Source organism: Chiloscyllium plagiosum, unplaced genomic scaffold (genome assembly GCF_037043375.1).
Source record: "Chiloscyllium plagiosum isolate Xiang-an unplaced genomic scaffold, Cpla_swu_hap1 HiC_scaffold_21, whole genome shotgun sequence".
Classification (NCBI taxonomy): domain Eukaryota; kingdom Metazoa; phylum Chordata; class Chondrichthyes; order Orectolobiformes; family Hemiscylliidae; genus Chiloscyllium; species Chiloscyllium plagiosum.
The window spans coordinates 24,172,903-24,196,149 of record NW_028270159.1 but is presented as its reverse complement, the minus strand read 5'-3'; the positions used below and the strand labels follow the sequence as shown (position 1 = coordinate 24,196,149).

Below are 23,247 nucleotides of genomic sequence, written 5' to 3'. Positions count from 1 at the left end.
GACATCAGCAGTTGGTAAATGCTCGAGTCCATTATAAAAGATTTAATAGTAGGACACTTGCCAAACAGTGACAAAATCAGATAGTGAGCACGGATTTATGAAAGGGAAATAATTCTTGACCAATCTGCTGAAATATTTCAAGAGGATAATCAACAGAGTTGATAAGGAGGAGCTAGTGGATGTGGTTTACTTGGACTTACAGATGACTTTCGAAAAGATCTAAGATCTCGCATCAGATATTCGCATGTAAAGTTAAAGCGCATAGATTGGGGCGAGTGTACTGAAAGACAGGAAGCAAAGAATATGAATAAACAGATCTTTTTTCCCAAGTGGTAGACAGTGATTAGTGAGGTACCACAGGAATCAGTACTTGGACCCAAGCTGTTCATATATATTTATATCAATGATTTAGATGAGATAACTAAATGCAATACCGACAAGTCTGCAGATAACACAAAACTGGGAGGGACAAATGACGTGGAAGATGTAGACATGTATTCGTTAGAGTTCAGAAGGTTGAGGGGAGATCTGATAGAAACCTACAAGATAATGCATGGCTAAGAAAGGGTGGACGCTGGGAAATTGTTTCCCTCAGTTGAGGATACTAGGACTCGTGAGCACAGCATTAGAATTAGAGGGGGTCAATTTAGAACGGAAATGAGGAGACATTTCTTCAGCCAGAGAATGGTGGGCCTGTGGAATTCACTGCCACGGAAAGCAGTGGAGGCCAGGACATTGAATGTCTTCAAGGCAGAGATTGATAAATTCTTAATCGCGCAAGGAATTAAGGGATATGGGGAGAGTACAAGCAAGTGGCGTTGAAATGCCCATCAGCCATGATTGAATGGCAAAGTGGACTCAATGGGCCGAATGGCCTTACTTACACTCCTATTTCTTACGATCTTATACCCTCTTCACAACTGGCCTATACAAGCTCCTATTTTTGATTATTCTTATTAGGAGAGCTCAAGTTAGGCGTGTACTCATTAGAGTTTAGTAGAAATGACAGGAGATCTTATTCAAACATGTAAAATGATTTACGGTGGTTGAAGGATCGATACAGAGTAATTGTTTCCCCTTGTGGCTGAGTATAGGTCCAGAGAACATTATCTTAATGTAAGAGGTCACCCATTTCAGACAGAAATTAGGAGGTTTCTTTTCTCCTCAGAGGATAGTGAATCTGTGGAATTCATTACAGCGGAGGGCTGCTAAGGCTGGATCATCAAGACTCAGCTCGATAGATCAGGAAAGAATGTCAAGAGTTATGGAGAAATGGTCGAAAAGCGAAGTTAAGAATTACCATATTTGCAATGACTTCATCGAATGGTGGAGCAAACTCAATGGGATGACAGAAATAAATAACATTAAGGGGATGCAAACAGATTCAAAGCGACAAAAGGCAATTTTGTGGCCAATATCAGAAAATTCTCCATTAAAGAGTTATCAACTGATGGAAGGGATTTTGGGAAAGTGTAAAGACTTACAAATGCACATATTATGAGATCATATATTACAGAATCACTACAGTGCAGTGGTGGCCATCTGGTTCATTGTCTCTGCACTGGCTGTAATTGTCGGGCCTATCCTTACTTTGCTTGAATATTAGTCTTAATTTGGAACAATAATTTTTAAAACGGAGGTTAACTGAAAGAATGCCTTGTCTAAGACAGGCCTAGGATAATTACTGATCAAAGAGATGCCCATGATATATTAGTGAACATCAGGTATTCAAAGTTAAACATTTAGAATCCTCACAAAGAGTTTCTCTGAAGGTTCAGGACGGAGTTAAAATTATTCATTTAATTCCCTAATCAGAGATGGTTTGAAGGCACCTGGTAAACCAGGGAAGAAGTTGAAGTATCTATATATATTTCAGATAAATGGAGAAGTTTAGAATTTAGGATATTTGATTTTCATTCTGTCTGAAAATAAATGGTATGTCATATTGCTGTGAAAATGGGATGAGTGAATAAGGTTCTTTTCTTTTACTATACCGGTACTGTTAGAACCCATGCTGATTTTTCATTATTGCATATTTATTCTTGCATCAATTTTGATTTGGAGCTGCGAACTGGGAATTATGAGCTGGAGATAGCCTTTGAATTTTGGGCAACAGTTCGTGGTTAAATGGAAAGAATGGACCAAATACATTTTCGTTTGTTCATGAGGCCAGGCCTGGAAATTAACTGCAGGCTGATTCTTGATGAAAAGGGTTCCTTCAGATACAATGATCACAGGAACAGCATTTTGTTTAAACAGATTGCAGAAGTTGGATATACCTGGGAACGGGTTCCAACAAATCTCGGAGAGAACTTATATTGAAGTGGATGGCAAAAGTTGAATAGTAATTGAGGCCTGAGACAAAGATGGTCAGTCTATCAAGTCAGGACTAGAGTTGAAGTTGTTTTTTTTTTAAAACTATATTTTCTGGGGAGGAGAGCTTTGGCTCCTGATGACACAGCATGAAGATTGTGAAAGCTCCTTACCTAACCTCCCTTAACAGCTTTTGGAAGCTCAAGAGTAGAAAACTTAGCTAGAAGTATTACTACCTGTACCTGAGTGAAATGAAAAAAGGACTCTAATAGACATCTGCAGAAATGGAGTCCATATCTATGCCCGTGAAACAATACACCTTGAAAACCATTCAAATAATCTGGCCTGTTTTGCTGTTTTCTTTTATTTATCTAAATTGTGTTTCCTTGTCTCTGTCTTGTGAGAGAACAGAGGCTGAAAATAGACGTTTTGGGTTTAAAGCTTAGACGTTACTAGATTCATTTGTTGTTTAATTTTTCCTCTGCTAAAGTTCTAGTATATTTAATAAATTGTTGAGTCTTCAGTTTAAGCTGCAAAACTAAAATGAATTATTTGCAAAGTCTGGGATTAGTTATTCAAAAATCTGTTTAGGAATCATTGGAGTAACTATTGAGGGTCTTCTAAAGCTGCAACTGCACTGTGTTGGGAATACAGACATAAAATGGTTGATATGGTTTGGTTGTTTGCCTCCATGTCATTACACTATGTTTTAATATATATGTCTTGTTTTCACAGCCTGTGAAGCAGTCAGCATGGGAGGAGTCTCGAGCTGCACCAGTGGTGCTTGGAGAGGGAGGGCACAGGTGCTGTGGGAGGGGGAGCAACAGAGCACTTGAAATGGAGAAGGACAGAGACAGCCTGTGCAAAGATGGGATGGAGAGGGCAAGCAACAGTGGTGGGGAGAGAGGGCGAGTGTGAGAGAAGGGTCGAGGCAGAAAAAGGGCACAAGAGAGGGAAAGGGCGGGAGAAGAGTCGAACGGGAGAAAGGGCACGAGGGAGAGCAAAAAGAAATGACGGAAAAAAGAGAGAGGGAGAGAAAAAGAAAGGACGAGACAGAGAAAAAATAAAGAGAAAGAAAAAAAGAGAGAAAGAGATAGAAAAAAATAGAGAAAGAGGAGCAAAAAGAGAAAGAAAAATAGAGAAAAAAGGGAGAGATAGAGAGCACGTGAGAAAGAGAGCACACGAGAAAAGAGCGAGAGCGAAGGAGAGAGACTGAAGGGGAAAGGGGAAGTGGGGGGGGGGGAAAGAGAGATGGAGAAGAGGGGAGATTTCCTTTATTGACATAAAGATGAAAATTTTACTGACTTGTGAAATGTAATCAACCTGAGGAATAATTATCCAAAGCCTTCCTAACACACCACCAAACACTATGTTGGGCGAAGAGGCAGAAAACTAGCTACCAGGATACATGAACATCAACTAGTCAAAAAACGACATGTTCCTCTCTCACCAGTATCCTTGCATACAGATGAGGAAGGACATCATTTGGACTGGGTCAACACATCTATCCTAGGACAAGCCAAACAGAGACACGCACAAGAATTCCTCGAAGCATGGCATTCCAACTAGAACTCTATCAATAAACACATCGAGCGAGACGGAGAGAAAGAACAGGAAATGTCATTACCGCCCCAAAGAAACCCAAATATATAAATAGAAAGCAGATATCATCAGTGTTTTGCCCGGAGGCCCACAGAAGATGTTACCTAGTCGGGTGACGAAATGACTGGAAATGAACCTTCCAGCAGCAAGCAAACCTATATCCTAAACACAAGTTGTTGTTATTAATGGAGATTCCCTCTATTGACATAAAGATGAAACTTTTACTGACTTGTGAAGTGTAATCAACCTGAGGAATGATTATCCAAAGCCTTCCTAACACACTACCATCCTCAAGCTGCATAACCAAAATATCCCAAATGTCTTGGTATTGTAAAAACAAAGATCAGGAAATAGTCAGACCTTTCCAATTATGCCCGCAAAAATGAACATAGCAGTCTGCAAATAAACTTAACTAAATCAAAAAAACCTCTGTAGTTTGGGCCACTGATCTGCCGGCACCAACAAACTTTGCAACTGTAATCTATTTACAGATACATACCATAAATTGCCATTAAAAGTCATTGCTTATTCATCATGATGAACATTAGTATTTTGTTGAGCTTAAAATAATACAGTTTTAAAAATGCATTTCTTGAAAATTATATTTGCTATTTATTTTACACAGCCTAGACCTGAAAATTTAACTTGAGGTTGGTCAAGTTTAGACTCATAGCATCTAACCTTGGACCTTGGAAAATATGGTTATGAATATAGGATTTCAAAATGCAAAGTTCAATTTATCATAATGTTGCACATGTCATGTTATAACAATATAGGTGGAATTATTAAAACTAATATTCACAACTGTACATATTTTCTATTCTTCCAAAGAACCTTGCACAATACAACAGTAGCATGACTGGCTTGCTAGTGAAAATGTTATGAAGGTGTAAAATATTAGATAGCTATTTGTTTCTGGATGTTTCTGCTATGTGTAATTTTGAATTCTGGATTTTAATTAAATGATTGATTTCTCAATTAACTAATAACAAAGTACATGCTAATTGTTTAAATGGTCATTTGATCTATACATCACTTATGAATAAATTGTGCCGATTTACAAAGTCTATTGATTTGGCCTGACAACGAATTATTCAACTCATGAACTGATTTGTAGTTTCACCAATTAAATTTTCACATAAAACTGTTCAAATAGGACATTTTAATACAGAAAATAAACTGATAAGATCGCTTGTCATGACTCAGTTCTCTATTCAATAAAACAGGTAATGACATTAATAATAATGTAATGTGCATTTTTTTCTATGAGATGACTAATAAGCTGAAATGTAAATGGTAACACTGGAACTAGAAAAAAATACCATTGATAATTTAACAGTAACCAAGGAAACTATGCATCCCTCTTGCTTAACAAGGTTTGTGTATGTAAAAGGGATTATTCTTTCTCAGAATTCTGACTAAAGTTCATGGACCTGAAATGTTAACTCAGTCTCTCTCCACAGACATTTCCAGACCTGCTGTGGTGCATTTCCAGCATTCTATTTGTGTTTTTATTTCAAATTTACCGCATCTATAGTACTTTGTTTTTGCTTTGTCAAAATTCCTAAGACTGGTAACAAATTTCTTGTAAAGTCTCTTACTTCAACAGTTTTACTTCACTGAACAGGATGCCCACTTCACTTTCACAAAGAAACAGAGGGAGACACGAAACAGAAACAAGCAAATTCAGAGCTTAAATCTTCTCTTTTGGCACAATGCCTTTGAAAAGATACAAAACATAACAAAATATTCTTATTCAATTCTTTTACATAACTGAAATACCAATTTGTATCTTTCACTCTAACATTTTGGATTAATTTCTAAATCTCTAAGTTAAGTTCTATTTAATAAAAAGATGGGACAGTTCCTCCTTAATGGTGACAAAAAAAATAATGTTCAGTGGCTGGGAAATCAAATTATCCCTTTGGTGATGATGTAGAAGTTGAACTATTGCTACCAGCAAAAAGCTAGAATACAATATCCCAATTTATTACTTAGTCAAAAAGAAAAGTGAAAACATTTTTTAAAATAAAATGAATTTCAGTTTTTACAAATTGGGATTCTTCAAGTTCTGACAAGAGAAGGTACCAGAGTGCATCCATCATTGTAAATTAACATGAAAGCCCACTGAATTATGCCTTAGAAGTTTATATCTTAAAGACCATAAGACATAGGAGCAGTAATTAGGCCATTCAGTCCATGGAGTCTGCTCTGCCATTCAATCATGACCGATAAGTTTCTCAATCCCATTCTCCCGCTTTCTACTCGCAACCCTTGATCCCCTTGACAATCAAGAATCTCTCTCTTGCTTTAAATATACCCAATGACCTGGCCTCCACAGCCTTCTATGGTAATGAATTCCATAAATTCACCAATCTCTGGCTGAAGAAATTTCTCCTTATCTCCGTTTCAAAGGATGTTCCCTTTACTCTAAGGCTGTACCCTCAATCAGAGTCTGTCCTACTAATGGAAACATCTTCCGAATATCCACTCTGTCCAGGCATTCAGTATTCTGTAAGTTGCAACTAGATACCCCTGCATCCTTCTAAACTCCTTTGGGTACAGACCCAGAGTCCTCAAACATTTTTCAAATGTTAAGTTTTTTATTCCAGAAACCATTCTTGTGAACCTCTTCTGAACACGCTCCGGGGCCAGTACATCTTTCTTGAGGAATGGCGCCCAAAATTGCTCACAGTACTCTAAATGTGATCTGACCAGAGCTTTATGGAGCTTAAGAAGTACATCCCTGCAATTAAATTCTAGCCCTCTCAAAGTAAAATATACCAATATTGTATTTGCCTTCCTAACTACCAACTCAACCTGCAAGTTTACCTTAAGAGAAATTTGGACTAGAACTCCCAAGTCCCTGTGCACTTCAGATTTCTAAATTTCCTTCTCATGAAGAAAATAATCTGAGCCTCTATTCTTCCTACCAAAGTGCATAACCTGACACTTCCCCACATTGTATTCCATCTGTTACTTCTTTGCCCACTCTCCTAACCTGTCTAAATCTTTCTGTTAGCCTCCCCACCTCCTCAATACTGCCTGCTCCTCCAATTACCTTTGTATCATCTGCAAATATAGCCAGAATGCCCTCAATTCCCTCATCTAGATTGTTAATGTATAAAGTGAAAAGCTGTGGTCCCAATGCCAACCGTTGTGGAACACCACTAGTCACCGGCTGCCATCCTGAGAAAGACCCTTTTATCCCCACTGTCTGTTTTCTGGCAGTCAGCCAATCTTCTATCCTGCTATTATCTTGCCTCTAACATCATGGGCCCTTATCTCAAACAACAGCCTCCTGTGCAGCACCTTGTCAAAGGCCTTATTGAAGTTCAGGTAGATAACATGCATTGGCTAGCCTTGGTTCATCTGCTCGTTACCTCCTCAAAGAATTCTAACAGATTTGTCAGGCATGACCTCCCCTTCATGAAAGCATGCTGATTTTGCCCAAATTAACCATGCACTTCAAAGTATTCAGAAATCCCATCCTTTATTATACTCTACAAAATCTTACCAATGACCTAGGTCAGACTAATCAGTCTGCAATTTCCAGTTTTTCTGCCTGTTCCCTTCTTCAACAGCGAGGTTACATTAGCAATTTTCCAGTCCTCTGGGACTCTCCTTGACTCAAGTGATTCCTGAAAGATCACCACTAACGCCTCCAATATGTCTTCAGCTATTTCCTTCAGAATTCTGGGGTGTAGTCCATCTGGTCCAGGTGATTTATCCACCCTTCAACCTTTCATTTTTCTAACAACTTCTTTGTGATAGCCACCATACTCACTCTGCCCCCATACCCAACTCTCTTAATTTTTGGGATATTACTCATGGCTTCTACCGTGAAGACTGATGCTAAGCACTTATCCAGTTCCTCAACATTTCTTTGTTCTCCATTATTACATCTCCAGTGTGATTTTCCAGTGGTCCAATGTCCTCTTTTGCCCTTTATATAATCTAAAAAAAACTCTTGCAATCTTCTTTTATATTACTGTCGAGCTTACCCTTCTATTTAATCTTCTCCCTCCTTATTTGTTTTCTCGTTACCCTCTGTTGGTCTTTGTAAGCTTCCCAATCCTCTAGCTTCCCACTACCCTTCGCCACATTATATGCTTTCTGTTTTGCTTTTATGTGGTCCCTGATTTCCCTCGTCCCTGATTTTCCTAGGGATGAACTTTTGCTGTGTCTCCTGAAGTACTCCCAGAAACTCCTATTATTGCTGTTCCACTGTCTTTCCTGCTAGGCTCCACTCCCAGTCAATTCTACCCAGCTCCTCCCTCATTCCTATACAGTTGCCTGAAAGACTGCTACATCTGATTCCATCATATCCCTCTGAAATTGAAGAGTCAATTCTATCATATTATAGTCACTGCCTCCCAAGGGCTCCTTCACCTGAAGCTCCCTTATCAAGCCTGCCTCATTGACAACACTAAGTCCAGGACTGCTTGTTCCCTAGTGGGCTCCACCACAAGGTGTTCCAAAAAGCCATTGCATAAATATTACACAAATTCCTTTTCTTGCGATCCACCACCAAGCTGATTTTCCCAGTCCACCTGCATATTGAAATCCCCCATGATCACTGGAACCTTACTTTTCTAACACACCTTTTCTATCTCTTGGTCCAACTTGTGCCCCAAATCCTGACTATTGTTTTGAAGGCCTATACATAACTCAGTTACGTCTTTTTACCTATGCAGTTTCTCAACTCTACCCACACAGATTCCAGAAACATGAGGATTGCAGATGCTGGAGATTAGAGTCAAGATTAGAGTGGTGCTGGAAAAGCACAGCAGGTCAGCCAGCATCTGAGGAGTTGGAAAATCAATGTTTCGGACAGGGGCCCTTCATCAGGAAAGGACCTGCCTCATTGATCGGCTCTGCTTTTCTAGCACCACTCTAATCCACACAGATTCTACATCATCTGAACCTACTTTGTTTCTTGCTATTGATTTAATTTCATTTCTTACTAATAAGACAACCCCACCCCCTCTGCCCACCTGCTTATCTTTAATGTATACAATGTATATCCTTGGATATTTTGCTTCCAGTCCTTATCCCCTTGCAGCAACCTCTCTGTGGTGCCCACCCTGTCATACCTGTCTATTCAGATCTGTGCTGTACCTTATTTCATATACAGGTAGTTCTCCTATAACAGGTGTGTTTCTGTGCAACACTGTTATAAAAAAAAAATCACAATAAAAATAATGGGGACGATGGGAGAAAGAGAGTTGGGGCGAACCACCAAAGATTACAAAAATAAAAATAGTTAGCCTAACACAAATGACAGTACAGTCTAAGTAAATCTTTAAATCATATATTTTAATGAAATAATACAGTAAATTTAGCACTTCATACAGCACTGTAGCTTTCACAAAGCTCTCCACAGGAAGCGGGCAAGCTGACTGAACACATATTGCCGACGCCCAAGTCTAGCCCTCCTCAAGATTCTCCCCTAATTTGAAGTAAAGTTCCTTCTAAATGTAGACTGCAGTTCCGAATTTCAAACTAAGTTTCAAGGCTTGCAAAGCTGATTGCATTCGCATTTTAGCTGAATACACTGAATTTGTATTTTGCAGACAGAGAATTGTGAGGCTAAGTTTTGCTGTTCTGTTAAACGTCAGGGATGGAATCGTGTCACAGCGAACGGGAGTTCACTTTATTAAAAAGGTAGGCCATTCAGTCATCACATTACAGCCAAAACGCTTTTAATAAACACATATTATAGGAGAACTACCTGTACTGCGTGCATTCAGATACAACACCTTCACCATTCTCCCAGTGTCTGCGTGGGTTTCCTCCGGGTGCTCCGGTTTCCTCCCACAGTCCAAAGATGTGCAGGTCAGGTGAATTGGCCATGCTAAACTGTCCGTAGTGTTAGGTAAGGGGTAAATGTAGAGGTATGGGTGGTTTGCGCTTCGGCGGGTCGGTGTGGACTTGTTGGGCCGAAGGGCCTGTTTCCACACTGTAAAGTAATCTAATCTAAACCTTCAGTCCTGTATTAATCATCCCTCTTCTCATTGTCATTTGTTTATCCAGTGAGCCTGAATTCCTAAACCTTTCCAAACACACCGCCCTATTTTTTTGTGGAGATTTTAATAACCTCTCCAGAGTTCTCCTTTTCTTTGATTTTTTCATATGTTTCCATACAGTTGAAACTACCTCCACTGATGTTAACCTGCTGCTTTGTTTCTCACTGGCCATAAAATCAGATATCATCCTTGACTGACGCAAATGGAATCATGCATTCGTGATATTGACTGGCTGTTGGGTGGAAGGGATCATCTATAGTGGCATCAAGAAGAAATAATCTGATCATTGATGCTTAGTTTGGTTCACCAGGGCCATGCAACTTCGGACGAAGGAGTTCTAAACCACATTACAGCCTTGGTTAAACCTGAATAAAGCAAGGTTAACTCAAGGTAAGTGACTGCCTTTGACGTCAAGGCATTGTTTGTTCAAATATGGTATGAAAAGCCCTAGCTAAACCAAATTGAATAGGGGGAGGGGGAGGGAGCTCTCCTATGACTGGAGCCACATAAAGAACCATAGAAGGCCAAGTGTGGAAGCAGGCGATTCAGCCCATCGAGTCCACACTGACCCTCTGGACAACAACCCACCTGGACCCAAGCCCATACTCTATCCCTATAACCCTGCATTTTCTGTGGTTAAACCAGCCTAGCGTGCACATCCCTGGACACTATGGGCAATTTAGCACGGCCAATCCACCTAACCTGCGCATTTTTGGACGGCTGGAGGGAACCGGAGCACCCGGAGGAAACCCAAGTGGACATGGGGAAAATGTGAAAACTCCACTCAGACTGTTGCTTCAGGCTGCAATCAAATCCAGATCCCTTACCCTAGCACAAAGGCAGATAACTCTGGTTGTTGAAAGTTAATCTCTCAACCCCAGAGCATTAGTGCAGGAGTTGCTCAGTATATTGTACTAAGCCCAAATTTCAATGACCTTCCCTCCTTCATAAGGTCAGAAGTGGAGATATTCACCATCTATTTCACACTGTTGAGCACTATTCAAGGCTCCCCAGATACTGAAGCTGTCCATGTCTGTATGCAGCAAAACTGGGAGAATATCCAGACTTGGGCCAGTAAGTAGCAAGTAACAGTCATAACAATCTCAATTTCCAATAAGAGACAATCTAACCGCTTCCCTATGACGATCAATGGCATCATCAATGTTGAAGCTCCTTCTATCAACCTTCTCCAAGTTATCATTAAACAGAAACTAAACTGGACCAGCCAGACAAATATTATGGCAACAAGAGCAAGGCAGAGGATGATAATTCTGCAGCAAGCAACTCATCTCCCATCTCCCCAGTGCATCCCCATCATCTACAAGATACAAGTCAAAAGTGTGATGAATTCCCCCCATTTGTCTAAACAGGTACAGCTCCAAAAATGCTAAATAAGCTTGACACATCAGAGGCAAAACATTCCACTTGATTTACACCCCATCCAGAACTTCCACTTTCACAATGATGCAAGGCTCCTTCCTTCTTTATCACCCAGAAGGGCAAGGACAACACCTGCAAGATCATCTCCATATAAATTCCGGACTTGGAAATATCCCTTCCTTGCAGTATTAGGTATCTGTACATTTCAAGAACAGCAGTGGATCAAGAACACAGTTCATTATCACTTTCTTTCGAGAAATTAGGAGTGGGCAAATAATGCTGACCCAGTCAGTAATGCCCACATTCCATGAACATGTTTGCAAAAATCTAAAATGTAGCTAAGTTCATTGCCTTGGAAAAGTTTTTAAGAAGTGAGTTGGATGACACTGTTCTTACAAAATTTCTTCCAGAAAGGAGAACAATGCAAAGGTAATAAAATTTAAAGCAGTAACTACTAGAAGTTTAAGATACAATTTTAAAATATCAGTTCACAGGGTAATGCATCCGTAGATAAGGGCAGCACTGTTTCTGTCACTGGCCCAAAGCATATTCATGCACTAACAGGTGATTCCTTTAGACGAAACCTAAAAGGGAGAATATGCTGGAGTCAAAGCCAAACCCAGATGACAATGAATTGATTTTGGAACAAAATGCATCAACTGTGTTGCATTTAAACATTGCAGATCTGCTAAATTCTGTCGTGTACAATAAATAATCGTGTTGTGATTTTGTTCTGGTGACACAGGGTTCACAAAACAATGGGGGATGAAAATGCTAATATATACATTGGTTCTTTAAATAACTGAAACAATTTTTATGGTTTAATGGTTGAATTGACTAAACATAAACTCACCAAATCAGGCATAGGTAGGAGGATTGAGTGACTCAGTAAATATGCGTCTCATCTTTCAAACATCCAAACAATTCTCAGCTTCACAATTGAGCACAAATACTCAAATTTGTCATTTGGATGCTGGTTCCTGAAACTAATTATTTCAGCTTTGCAACTTACTCACAGGATTCCACTTTCAATGGTCAGGATTGCTTTGCACTGAGCAAATGATTCTTTGTTGACAAGTTCCAAGGTTACTTGCCTTAGAAACCACTCATGCTGCTCTGACTCACCCAAAATGATGAATTAATGGGCAAACAGAAGAAATATTATAGTCCTCGTGAATTGCAATTTAGGTGATTGACCAAATGAATTACTAAAACAAAATAACGTCGGGGATCAGGTTTTTGGTTTGTTAGCTGAGCTGGTGAGTTTCCTTTCAGACATTTTGTCACCATGCTAGGTAACATCATCAGTGAGCCTCCGGTGAAGCATTGGTGTTCTGTCTCGCCTGCTATTTGTGTGCCTTGATTTGTTGTGGTTTGTTCTCTCATTTCCGGTTCGGTTTCTAAAAGGTTGATAAATGGGGTCCAAATTTATGTGTTTGTTAATGGAGTTCCAATTTGAATGCCAGGCCTCTAGGAATTCCTGCATAGGTCGGTCTTTGCTTGGCTTGTCCCGGGATGGATGTATTATCTCTCTTTGCCTGTGTGTATGGATACCAGTCAAAAAATGTTAGAGGCAGTTGAGAAAGGCTGTCGAGGTGATGGAAAAGCAGCTCACCTCACGATTAATTAAAATACCTAGCTTTGAAAATACCTAGCTGCTTCAGCTTCAGACAGTGGCAAAATTAACGAAAGGAGCTTGAGAAAGGAAGCTTGTCAAAATTTAGTTTGGAGGAAAATTCTGCTCACAGAAGTGGATCTCAGACAATCTGGTGCAATGAACCAGAAACAGTGGACATGTTGAAAGAAGTGATGGCAAGGTAGAATTGTGTGTTGTCAGTGTGCTTGTGGAATCTGACCTTGTGCTTTTTGATGATGGTACAAAGAGGCTGCCTGTGGATGGAAATAGGAGCACGATAGATCCTTGCAAGACATCAGGACTATTTAGGTGGAGCAGAAAGAGAAGCCGATCCAGTTGATTCTCTGGCTATGACTGGATAGATAAGAATGGAGTGAGGCTGGACAGCTCCACCCAACTGGAGGTGTTGGAAAAGGACTGCCTATTTCCTTCTCTAAAATTATGACAACACCGCAGGTATTTTGTTTTAGGATAATTACAGTGGAAAATCTTGAGTCGTACCATTGGCTTGTCTTTCCCCAGAAAATAAAGTCAGCAATTCGTTGCAGACTTTTGCTGCAGTAGCTACTGTTTCAGGAGAATGTGATGAGGATCAGCAAAGAAATCGGTCATTAGTCATTAACTTTTTATGAGCTAGAGCATGCCCACGGTCAATTTGTGACAAAACAGATATAATTTAGTCAGACATAGTGAGCAAATGGTTTCAATTGCCTGTATTTTTTGAAATTGTCTCCAACTGAAATAGAAACCAAATCCAAGTTCTGGTGTTTGCTGTTCAAAGAGTCTGCTTAACGGTACAAATCCCATCAATTGCTTGACTGTCCTCACATTAATCAATTATGCAATGACCAATGGTGACAACAAGTGTAAGCAAACGTTTTACAGCTTTACAAGTTGATCAGATTTTGTGCGAGATACTCTCACCTCTGTCCATGTAGTTTGGATGTTCAGTTGGAAACTTAAATAGCTTTGAGAAGATTTTTAACTTGCAATGTTTTCCACATCACCAACTTTATTAAATTAGCAATACTGTAAGATTTGGTTGACAATTAAAAGATTCCACATTCAAAATGTTATTACCTAAAAGCAAATGGAAAGCTATGACTACTTAAACTTCCTCTGCAATACCCAATAACATAACCAGTTAATTACTTTCTTGAAGACTGCAAGCCAAAGTTAAGCATGGTCAAAGGCATACTGCAAAACACAGAATCATCTTAGCAGATTGCCCAGTACTTAATTCAATTACAATTTCTCATATATCTGCATACAAGAAACCAATATCAATTTCCACTAATCTCTTCCTTTTTACATACCAAATGAAACTTTTACAAGCTGTTTTTATGTCTTATTTTGTTCTCTATTTCACCTTTTGTTCAATCTGAACCCATACAATCCTTAAGGCTTATTATTCATTTTTGCAAGGTTAAAGCCTCTTCTTTTAATTTAATACTATATTAAACACTGTTAGATCACTTAACCCATGGGGTTTGAATTTCCTAAGGGAATTTTATTTGTTGGAAATTACAACTTAGTTTCTTAAGCAATTGGCATTGCTTATCTGCCATCATACCTTTAATTAGCCAACACCTTTATACAATGCTTTGTTCAATTTATTTTCACACTCAATTAAATTACACTCAAAATCAACACAAAATTCTATCATACTCCAGTCACTCTTCTCCAGAAACTCCATTATAACAAGGTTCTTAATTAACTCTAACTCATTGCACAACATTCGAGCTAAAATGGCCTGGTTCCTCAGGTGGATTTCTCAACATATTGACCAAGAATGCCATTAAAATATCTTTTCACTCCTCCACACGATAATTACAGATTTGGTCTGACCAGTTTAGACAAAGATTAAAGCACCCCATGACACTATTACCTTTGTTACATGTGCCTCTTTTCCTTATTTCCATGACACTACAATTACCGACTGGGAATCAATAGACTATAAAGTTGTTCCCACCAGTCTTTTCTTTCCCATGTTGTTTGTTATTACCAACTAATCTCACCCTCCATCTAGATACTATGAGGCAAGGTCCTTTTCCTTCAGTGTCTTTATCCCAGCCTTTACTGAGCTAACCACCAAACCTTACACAGTCTGGCCACAACAATGGTTGACCCTTGACTGTCATTTGAAATGCTTAGCAAGCCATTAAGATGGTGGGTGAAGTGTCAGTCAAATAGGCTACTTAACAGTGTCAAGCTTCTCAAGTATTGTTGAAGGTGGACTCATTCCATTCGACCATACTCCTGACTGCATCCTGCAGTTAAAGGACAGGGTTTTGGGAACTTTAGTGAGTTACTCAGTACAACAGATCACACCCTCTGACTTGCTCTTGGCGTCAGTATTTGCATGACTTGGCGAGTTTAGTTGTTGGTCAATGTTTACCCTCCCAAGATGTGTTGAAGGTGAAGCATTCAGTGACAGCAATGCCACTGAACATCAAAGGTAGTCCACACTCAGGTACAACAGACCTGGCTAAGTGCACAGCACGTTTTCTTTTTGGCTCTAAAGTGCCGGTTAATGATCAACTCCAACAAGACAAAATTTACTGGCTCTCTATAATGTTAAATTGTATTATTATTGTCGAGTGCTCCACTGACCAGAAATGTAACGAGATGAGCCATATAAAGAATGCAACAATAACAGCATGTCAAAAGGCCAGATATTGCCACCTCGACTTGCCACCATCAGAAGGCATGAATCAGGAATATGACAAAATATTTAGCATTTGCCTAGATAAAGGCAGCTCCTATAAACAAAGTTCGACACTATTCAGCACAAATCAGCCTGCTTGGCTACCATCACCCAACCCCTCAACTATTCACTCCCTCCATTCCCAGTGCACCATGACTGCTGTCTGCCATCAGTTCTACAAGATGCAACTCTTTAAGGCTGCTTTGACAGCACTTCAAAATCAGCGGCCAGCTAGAAAAAAAAAAGGACAGGAACATATTGGAGTACCATGAAAGCTAAGTTCCCTCAAAGTCATGCACCGTCCTGATGTGGAAATAATTTGCCATTCTCCCATTATCACTGGATCAAAATTGTGTAAATTCTTTACCTAATGGTATTTGCAGGTGCCCAATGCCACATGAACTACAGCAGTTGAATGTGTCTCAGTACTACGTTTCAAACTCAATTAAAAATAAAGAAGAAAATTATGGCACAGGAACAGGCCCATCGGCCTTCCAAGCCTGCACAGATCCAGATTCTCTATCTAAACCTGTCGCCTATTTTCTAAGGATGTGTTCCCTCTACTCCCTACTCTGTCATCTATCAGTCTATATGCATTTTAACTGACACTATCATGCCTGCCCCTACCACTTCTACTGACAAGGCATTCCAGGCACTCATCACCCTCTGGGTAAAGAATTTTCCACACATATATCTCCCTTAAACTTTTCCTCTCTCACCTTGAACCCATGACTCCTAGGAATTGAGTCCCCTCCTCTGGGGGAAAAAGCTTCTTGCAATCCACCCTGTGTATACCTCTCATGATTTTGTAGACCTCAATCAGGTCCCATCTCAATTTGTGTCTTTCTAATAAAAATAATCCTAATCTACTCAACCTCACTTGATAGCTAGCGCCCTCCGAAACGGGCGACATCTTGGTGAACCTCCTCTATACCCTCTCCAAAGCATCCACATCGTTTTGGTAATGTGGCAACCAGAACTATATGCAGTATTCCAAATGTGGCCGAACCAAAGTCCTGTTCAACTGTAACATGACCTACCAACTCTTATACTCAATACTCCATCTGATAAAGGAAAGCATGCCATATGCCTTCTTGACCATTCTATCAACCTGCGTTGCCACCTTCAGGGAACAATGGACCTGAACATCCAGATCTCTCTGCACATCAATTTTCCCCAGTGCTTTTCCATTTACCACATAATTGTGTCTTGAATTGGATCTTCCATAATGCATCACCTCTCATTTGCCCGGATTGAACTTCATTTGCCATTTCTCTGCCCAACTCTGCAACATATCTATATTCTGTTGCATTCTCTGACATTCCCCTTCACTATCTGCTTCTCCACCAATCTGCAAACTTGCTAATCAGATCACCTATACCTTCCTCCAGATCATTTGTGTATATCACAAACAAAAGTGGTCCCAACACCGATCCCTGTGGACCACCACTGGTCACAGTTCTCCATTTTGAGAAACTCCCTTTCAGTATTACTCTGTCTCCTGCTACTCAGGCAGTTCTCTATCCATCTAGCTAGTACACCCACAATCCCATGTGACTACACTTTCTACATCAGCCTACCATGGGTCACTTTATCAAACACCTTATTGAAGTCCATGTATATGATATCGACAGCCCTTCCCTCACCAATCACCCATCAAAAAAGTCTATGAAGTCAGACATGACCTTCCCTGCACAAAACCATGTTGCTATCACTGATAAGTCAATTTTCTTCCAAATGTAAATAGATCCTATACCTCAGTATCATCTCCAGAAGCTTCCCTACCAGTGATGGCACGCTCACCGGTCTATAATTACCTGATCATCCCTGTTACCCTTCTTAAACAAGTGGGCAACATTAGCAATTCTCAAGTCCTTCGGGACCTCACCTGTGTTCAAGGATGCTGCAAAGATATTTGTTAAGGCCCAGCGATTTCTTCTCTCGCTTCCCTCATTAACCTGGAATAGAATGCATCTGGACCTGGGGACTTGCCCATCTTAATGGCTTTCAGAATACCCAACACTTCCTCCCTCCTGATGCCAACTTGACCTAGAGTAATCAAACATCTATCCCTAACCTTTTATCATGTCCCTCTCCTCGGTGAATACTGATGCAAAGTACTCATTAAGAATCTCACCCATTTTCTGACTCCGTGCATAACTTTCCTCCTTTGTCCTTGAGGTGCCAACCCTTTTTCTCGTTACCCACTTGTTTCTTACATACGAATAAAAGGTTTTGGGGTTTTCCTTAACCCTGTTTACTAAAGATATTTCATGGTCCTTTTAGCCCTCTTAATTCCTCATTTCAGATTGGTCCAACTTTCCCAATATTCTTCCAAAGCTCCGCCTGTTTTCAGTCACTTAGACCTTACGTACGCTTGCTTTCTCCTCTTAGCTCGTCTCACAATTTCACCCGTCGTCCATGGTTCCCTAATCTTGCCATTTCTATCCCTCACTTTCACAAGGACATATCTATCCGGCACTCTAATCAACCTCTCTTTAAGGACTCCCACATATCAAATGTGGATTTACCTTCAAACAGCTGCTCCCAATCCACATTCCCCAGCTCCTGCCAAATTTTGCAATAGTTGGCCTTCCCCCAATTTAGCACTCTTCCTTTAGGACTACTTTGATCTTTGTCCATGAGTATTCTAAAACTTATAGAATTGTGATCACTATTCCAAAAGTAATCCCCTACTGAAACCACCTGGCTGGGCTCATTCCCCAACACTAGGTCCGGTCTGGCCCCATCCCGAGTTGGACTATTTACACACTGCTCTATAAAACCCTCCTGGATGCTCCTTATAAATTCTGCTCCATCTAGATCTCTAACACTAAGTGAATCCCAGTCAATGTTGGGAAAATGAAGATCTCCTATCACCACCACCCTGTTGCTCCTACATCTTTCCGTAATCTGCTTACAGATTTGTACCTCTAACTCATGCTCACTGTTGGGAAACCTATAGTACAGCTCCAACATTGTTACCTCACCCCTCACTGCTCAGGTCCTCCATTGTGCCCTTCTTCAGCACAGCTGTGATATCGCCCTCTGACCAGTAATGCAACTCCTCCACCCCTTTTACCTCCCTCTCTATCCCACATGAAGCATCTACATCCTGGGATATTTAGTTGCCAATCATGCCCTTCTCTCAACCAAGTCTGAGTAATTAACATCATACTCCCAAGGTACTAATCCAAGCCCTAAGTTCATTTGCCCTACCTACTACACATCTCGCATGAAAACAAGTGCACCTCAGACCACTTTTCCCATTGCATACATCATCTGCTCTCTGCCTACTCATCCCCTAAGTCACGCTGACTTCATTGTCTAGTTCCTTACAGGCTTTCGTTACTACTTCCTTACTGTCCACTAACCTCCTCATTTGGTTCCTATCCCCCGTCACATGAGCAACAAATGTTTGCCTTACCACGCACATCCCTATTTCATAAACGAATAATAACATTGCCAAGCAAAACTGGATTACATTGTCGATCGCAGGCTGAAACTATCCATAAACAAAATAAACTGATGTATAAAAGATGGCACTTCTGAAATTAGTGGCACAAAATATATTTAAATACTAAAGTGATTTCATATTGCCCAATTTGTAATACTGCCAAGTCTGTAATTAAAAAGGCTCATTTATATCAGAAAGAGGTAAAGGGCAAAGAAGAGAAATGAAAGACATATTTCATGACAAAAAGAGTAAAGGTATTCCAATTACTTCAACTTGGGTTCTCTTCCTTCACTTGTATACTGCCAACAGAGCAAGCCAATCAGATCTTGAACTCTGGCATTTGCCATTGTTATCACAGTCATTGGCTGCATCTTGTCTTGACTTGTTTGCATGGGGAGGTAGACATCAATATTTTTGGTTGCTGTGGTACCTATGTGGCCCTGTGGAACAGAAACAAAAAAAAATAAGCAATCTGAAACTGCAAAAACAATTTCTGGTTATTGATTAGAATTTGTAAATTCATGTACATTTGCAGAATACTACACAATATCATACTTTGGATATAAGTAACAGAATAACTGAATGATTATGGTGGTATTTGTTCCCTTAGCATCCCAAAATGGTATGTTACTTCAAATTTATCACAATGGCGTTATGAAGGTGCAGAGGTGTACTGTACCTTTAAGAGAGCTGAAAAACTAGCAAGGACTGACAAAGCACAGAGAGTCCTGAACAAGTAAAAATGTAACACTTGGTCAAAACAAATAGCTGCAGCTGAGTTGCCATGAAACTAAAACAAAAAATCAAATTCAGCCAATCAGTTTAACTTATGCCCCAAGATACCAAAATCCAATTAAATGTGAATTTAGTATTTTGAAAAATATAAAAACCAAAGCAACGATCCAATGTTTTGTAGTATAAAACCGGACATTTTGAACATTTAGAGGGAGAACTGCCAAGGACATCCACATATCGCGCCTGCGAGCTTACGAGCTCTCTGAAAGGTACCAGTCTATAAGAAGTTTGTGCAGTTGAACATCAAAACTGAGCTGGGGAAAATCTACAAAGGAGAATAGACAAAGCTGACTGTGTTTTGAAACATGATTTTTTTCTTCTTTGGAGATTCTATTCTGGACCTTTTTTTACTGGACTAGTACTGTCGAGTTGGGGGGGGGGGGCGGGTAAAAGATCAGTTGAAGAGAAAGGAATTGTGAATAGTTGTTGGTTTTAATATTCTCTGTTGGACTTAAAGAATAAAGTTGTTAATTTTTACTTCAAATAGTGATCTTTGGAATAGTTCTTTGCCTCTCGAATTTTAATAGACTATGGTGCAAGGTGCGCTTCTGTGTTTCGAGGTTAACCCTGTGTCGTAACAATGGTCTTTTTCCTGCACTGTAATTTTTTTTGAAACAATAATCAGATATGAGCATCGCTGGCTGGACCAGCATTCAATGCCCATCTTTAGTTGTCCTTTAGAAGTTGGTAGCGAGCTGCCTACTTAAACTGCTGCAGTTCATTTGATTCAGATAGACATAAAATGCTGTTAGAGAGGGAGTGACTGGAGTTTGATCCAATGACACCGAAGGAACAGCATGTGCTTCCAAATCAGGATAATGCCGTGGCCTGGAGGTAAGCTGGAGGTGGTGATCCCATGTATCTGTAGCCGCCTTCTTCCAGGTGTAAGTAGATGTGGGTTTGGAAGATGAGGTGCAAGAAGCCAGTGAATTGTTGCAGTGCATTTTACAGCTGGCACACACTGCTGCGACTGTGGATGTGGTGCGTACAAAGCACAAGTCTTCAGTATTATTATCGGAATACAGTCATGGTCCATAGCCTTTGCATTATCCAGCACTTCCAACTGTTTCTTCATGTCAATAAATCAATGAATTTTAAAAATAATTTTCTTGACCTATATAAACAGAGTTGCGCAGACAAAGAAAAAAATCCATTCTGAAGGGTCATTCTAAAGAAATGTTCACTCTGCTTTCTCTCCTCAGATGCTGCTAGATCTGCTGTGTTTCTCTACAAATGCCCATTTTTGTTTAAAATAAAACAGATTTGTCCATTGGTTCTTCACTGACCGCTGGCAGCAGCACCATTACTAACATGCCGCTAGAACCAAAAATAGAAGCAGCCAATGTTTTTTTACATGAATAACCAAACTGCACTACCTCAGGATCACATTTGAGTGCAGTTATCTATTTAATTTCGTCATCAACTAGGGAGATACTGCAGTAAAACATATATAAAGAGAGAGAGAAGGAAAGTCAATCAATGGCAAAGAGAACCTTTCTCACTAACTGAAAATACATTTTAATTGACTTCAGAGTGTAGATTTTCCAATCAGTGTTATTTTAATACAGGCAGGAACCCATTTAAAATAAATGCTCTGCTCTACAAAGCATGTACATGGAATTCTGCCAGCAATAAAATAATGTTGATCGGAAAATCTAGGTTCAGAAGTCACATTGCAAAGAAGTATTAAAAAGGGCATTCTAACCTCAAATTATAGATCTACATGTGAACAGTCTGCTCCTAACCGATTTAGCAATTCAAACCAATCAGACCTCTCAGTGTTAGAGGGTCAAGCTCACAGTACACAACGCTGCAATTCAGCAGGAAAGGATATATTTTACATTAGACTGCTTTTGTGTCCCATAAACCAATTCATCTCACCCCAACATTATACATAAGGTTTCAATGCTGGCACTCAAAGATTATGGTGGCAGTATCAGTTTACAAAAGTAATCACAAAGGCTCATATATAATCATATACCAATGGAGGTAATGGACCAGTTGTCTCTATGTTTGTTCTTTAGGAGTACCAACAAATTAATTCCACTCCTCTGTTCTGTCCCTACTGCCCTATAAATATTTGCCCTTCAGATATTGATCTGAATCTGTTCTGAACACTGCTGCTATTTAAGTAAAAAAATTCCTATAGAATTGTTTTCAACTTTTTCAAGTACATGCGCTTTGGAAAAAAAGTCACAATTACTTGGCATCTCTAATATTATCGTAATATGTTCAATAAAATCCGAAGTTTTAAATGAAAGGATGTCTTTACTCCACCAAAATATCTATATATTAGTGAACACATGCCACTATTGCCTCAGACGGCATATAACATCTCATAAGATTATTAATATTTTAAAATTAACCCTGGAGCAATCGACACATTCTTAAAAACACAAAAATCCACACCACAATTATTCTTGAAACCTTAATACTTCAGTGCAGTTCCACAAGGTAAATTTACTAGACCTAGATCTTTCTGTATGACGGATGGATCACATTCCATAATTCCTACTCGAGCCAATTCAATGAGCTAATTCCAGTTATGTTGAAAGTTACTGATAAGTCTATTTTTGGAAGTTAATACATACCAGGTGAATACCTAATAAAAGCAAAATACCATGGGTGAGAAATCTGAAATAAAATAGAAGAATGCTGGAGAAATGCCTGCCTGGCAGCATCAGTGGAGGGAGAAACAGAGTTAATATTTTGAGTCAGATATGTCTTTTCCTCTGAAGATTATTGTGAGTGTTGCATTTGAAAATTGCACCTGATGAGACCGTTCAACTGTGAGCCCTTTATGTCAATACAGAGATAATTACCAAGTCGATTAGTCTGGGTTGAACTCTGATCTACTTTCCACAGGTCCACAGAATCATCGCACCAAAATGATATCAATTTCAAGAAATTTAGTTCTGATGAAGGATGACTGAGCCTGAAACATTACCTCTGATTTCTCTCTGTAAATACTGCCAGACCTGCTGAGTTTTACCAGCAATTTCTGTTTTTGTTTCAATAACTTTAAACGTTTTCAAAAGAACATTTTAAAAATGTAAAACACTGGTCATATCATCAATATTAATTAATACAAAAATAACCTTGCGCCTTTTACCAGTCAACAAATTGCTAAAATCTGCCCCATATTTTTATTCAAATGCTATACTTCTTGAGCTGATAAAATACACACTTTCACATGGACTGAGGAAAGTAATTGCAAAATAACATGATCTGAATAACATTACAAACAAATTATTGCAAAAGGATTAATTTCAAGTTACCATCATTTACCAAATGCAAAAAACAGCCTTGTTCCTGAACACGGCATCCT

At 39.5% G+C, this 23,247-nt stretch overlaps 1 protein-coding gene across 5 annotated transcripts in view; it reads right to left on the bottom strand.

The window, feature by feature from the left end:
- The window catches only part of mapkap1 (MAPK associated protein 1), a 331,754-nt gene that overhangs the window by 191,735 nt on the left and 116,772 nt on the right, over positions 1 to 23,247 (bottom strand). For all 5 annotated transcript variants that reach the window (XM_087998418.1, XM_087998417.1, XM_087998416.1 and 2 more), the window contains one exon: positions 19,392 to 19,564. In XM_087998418.1, the coding sequence (XP_087854544.1) occupies positions 19,392 to 19,564 (173 nt within the window). The remainder of the gene's footprint in view (positions 1 to 19,391; positions 19,565 to 23,247) is intronic.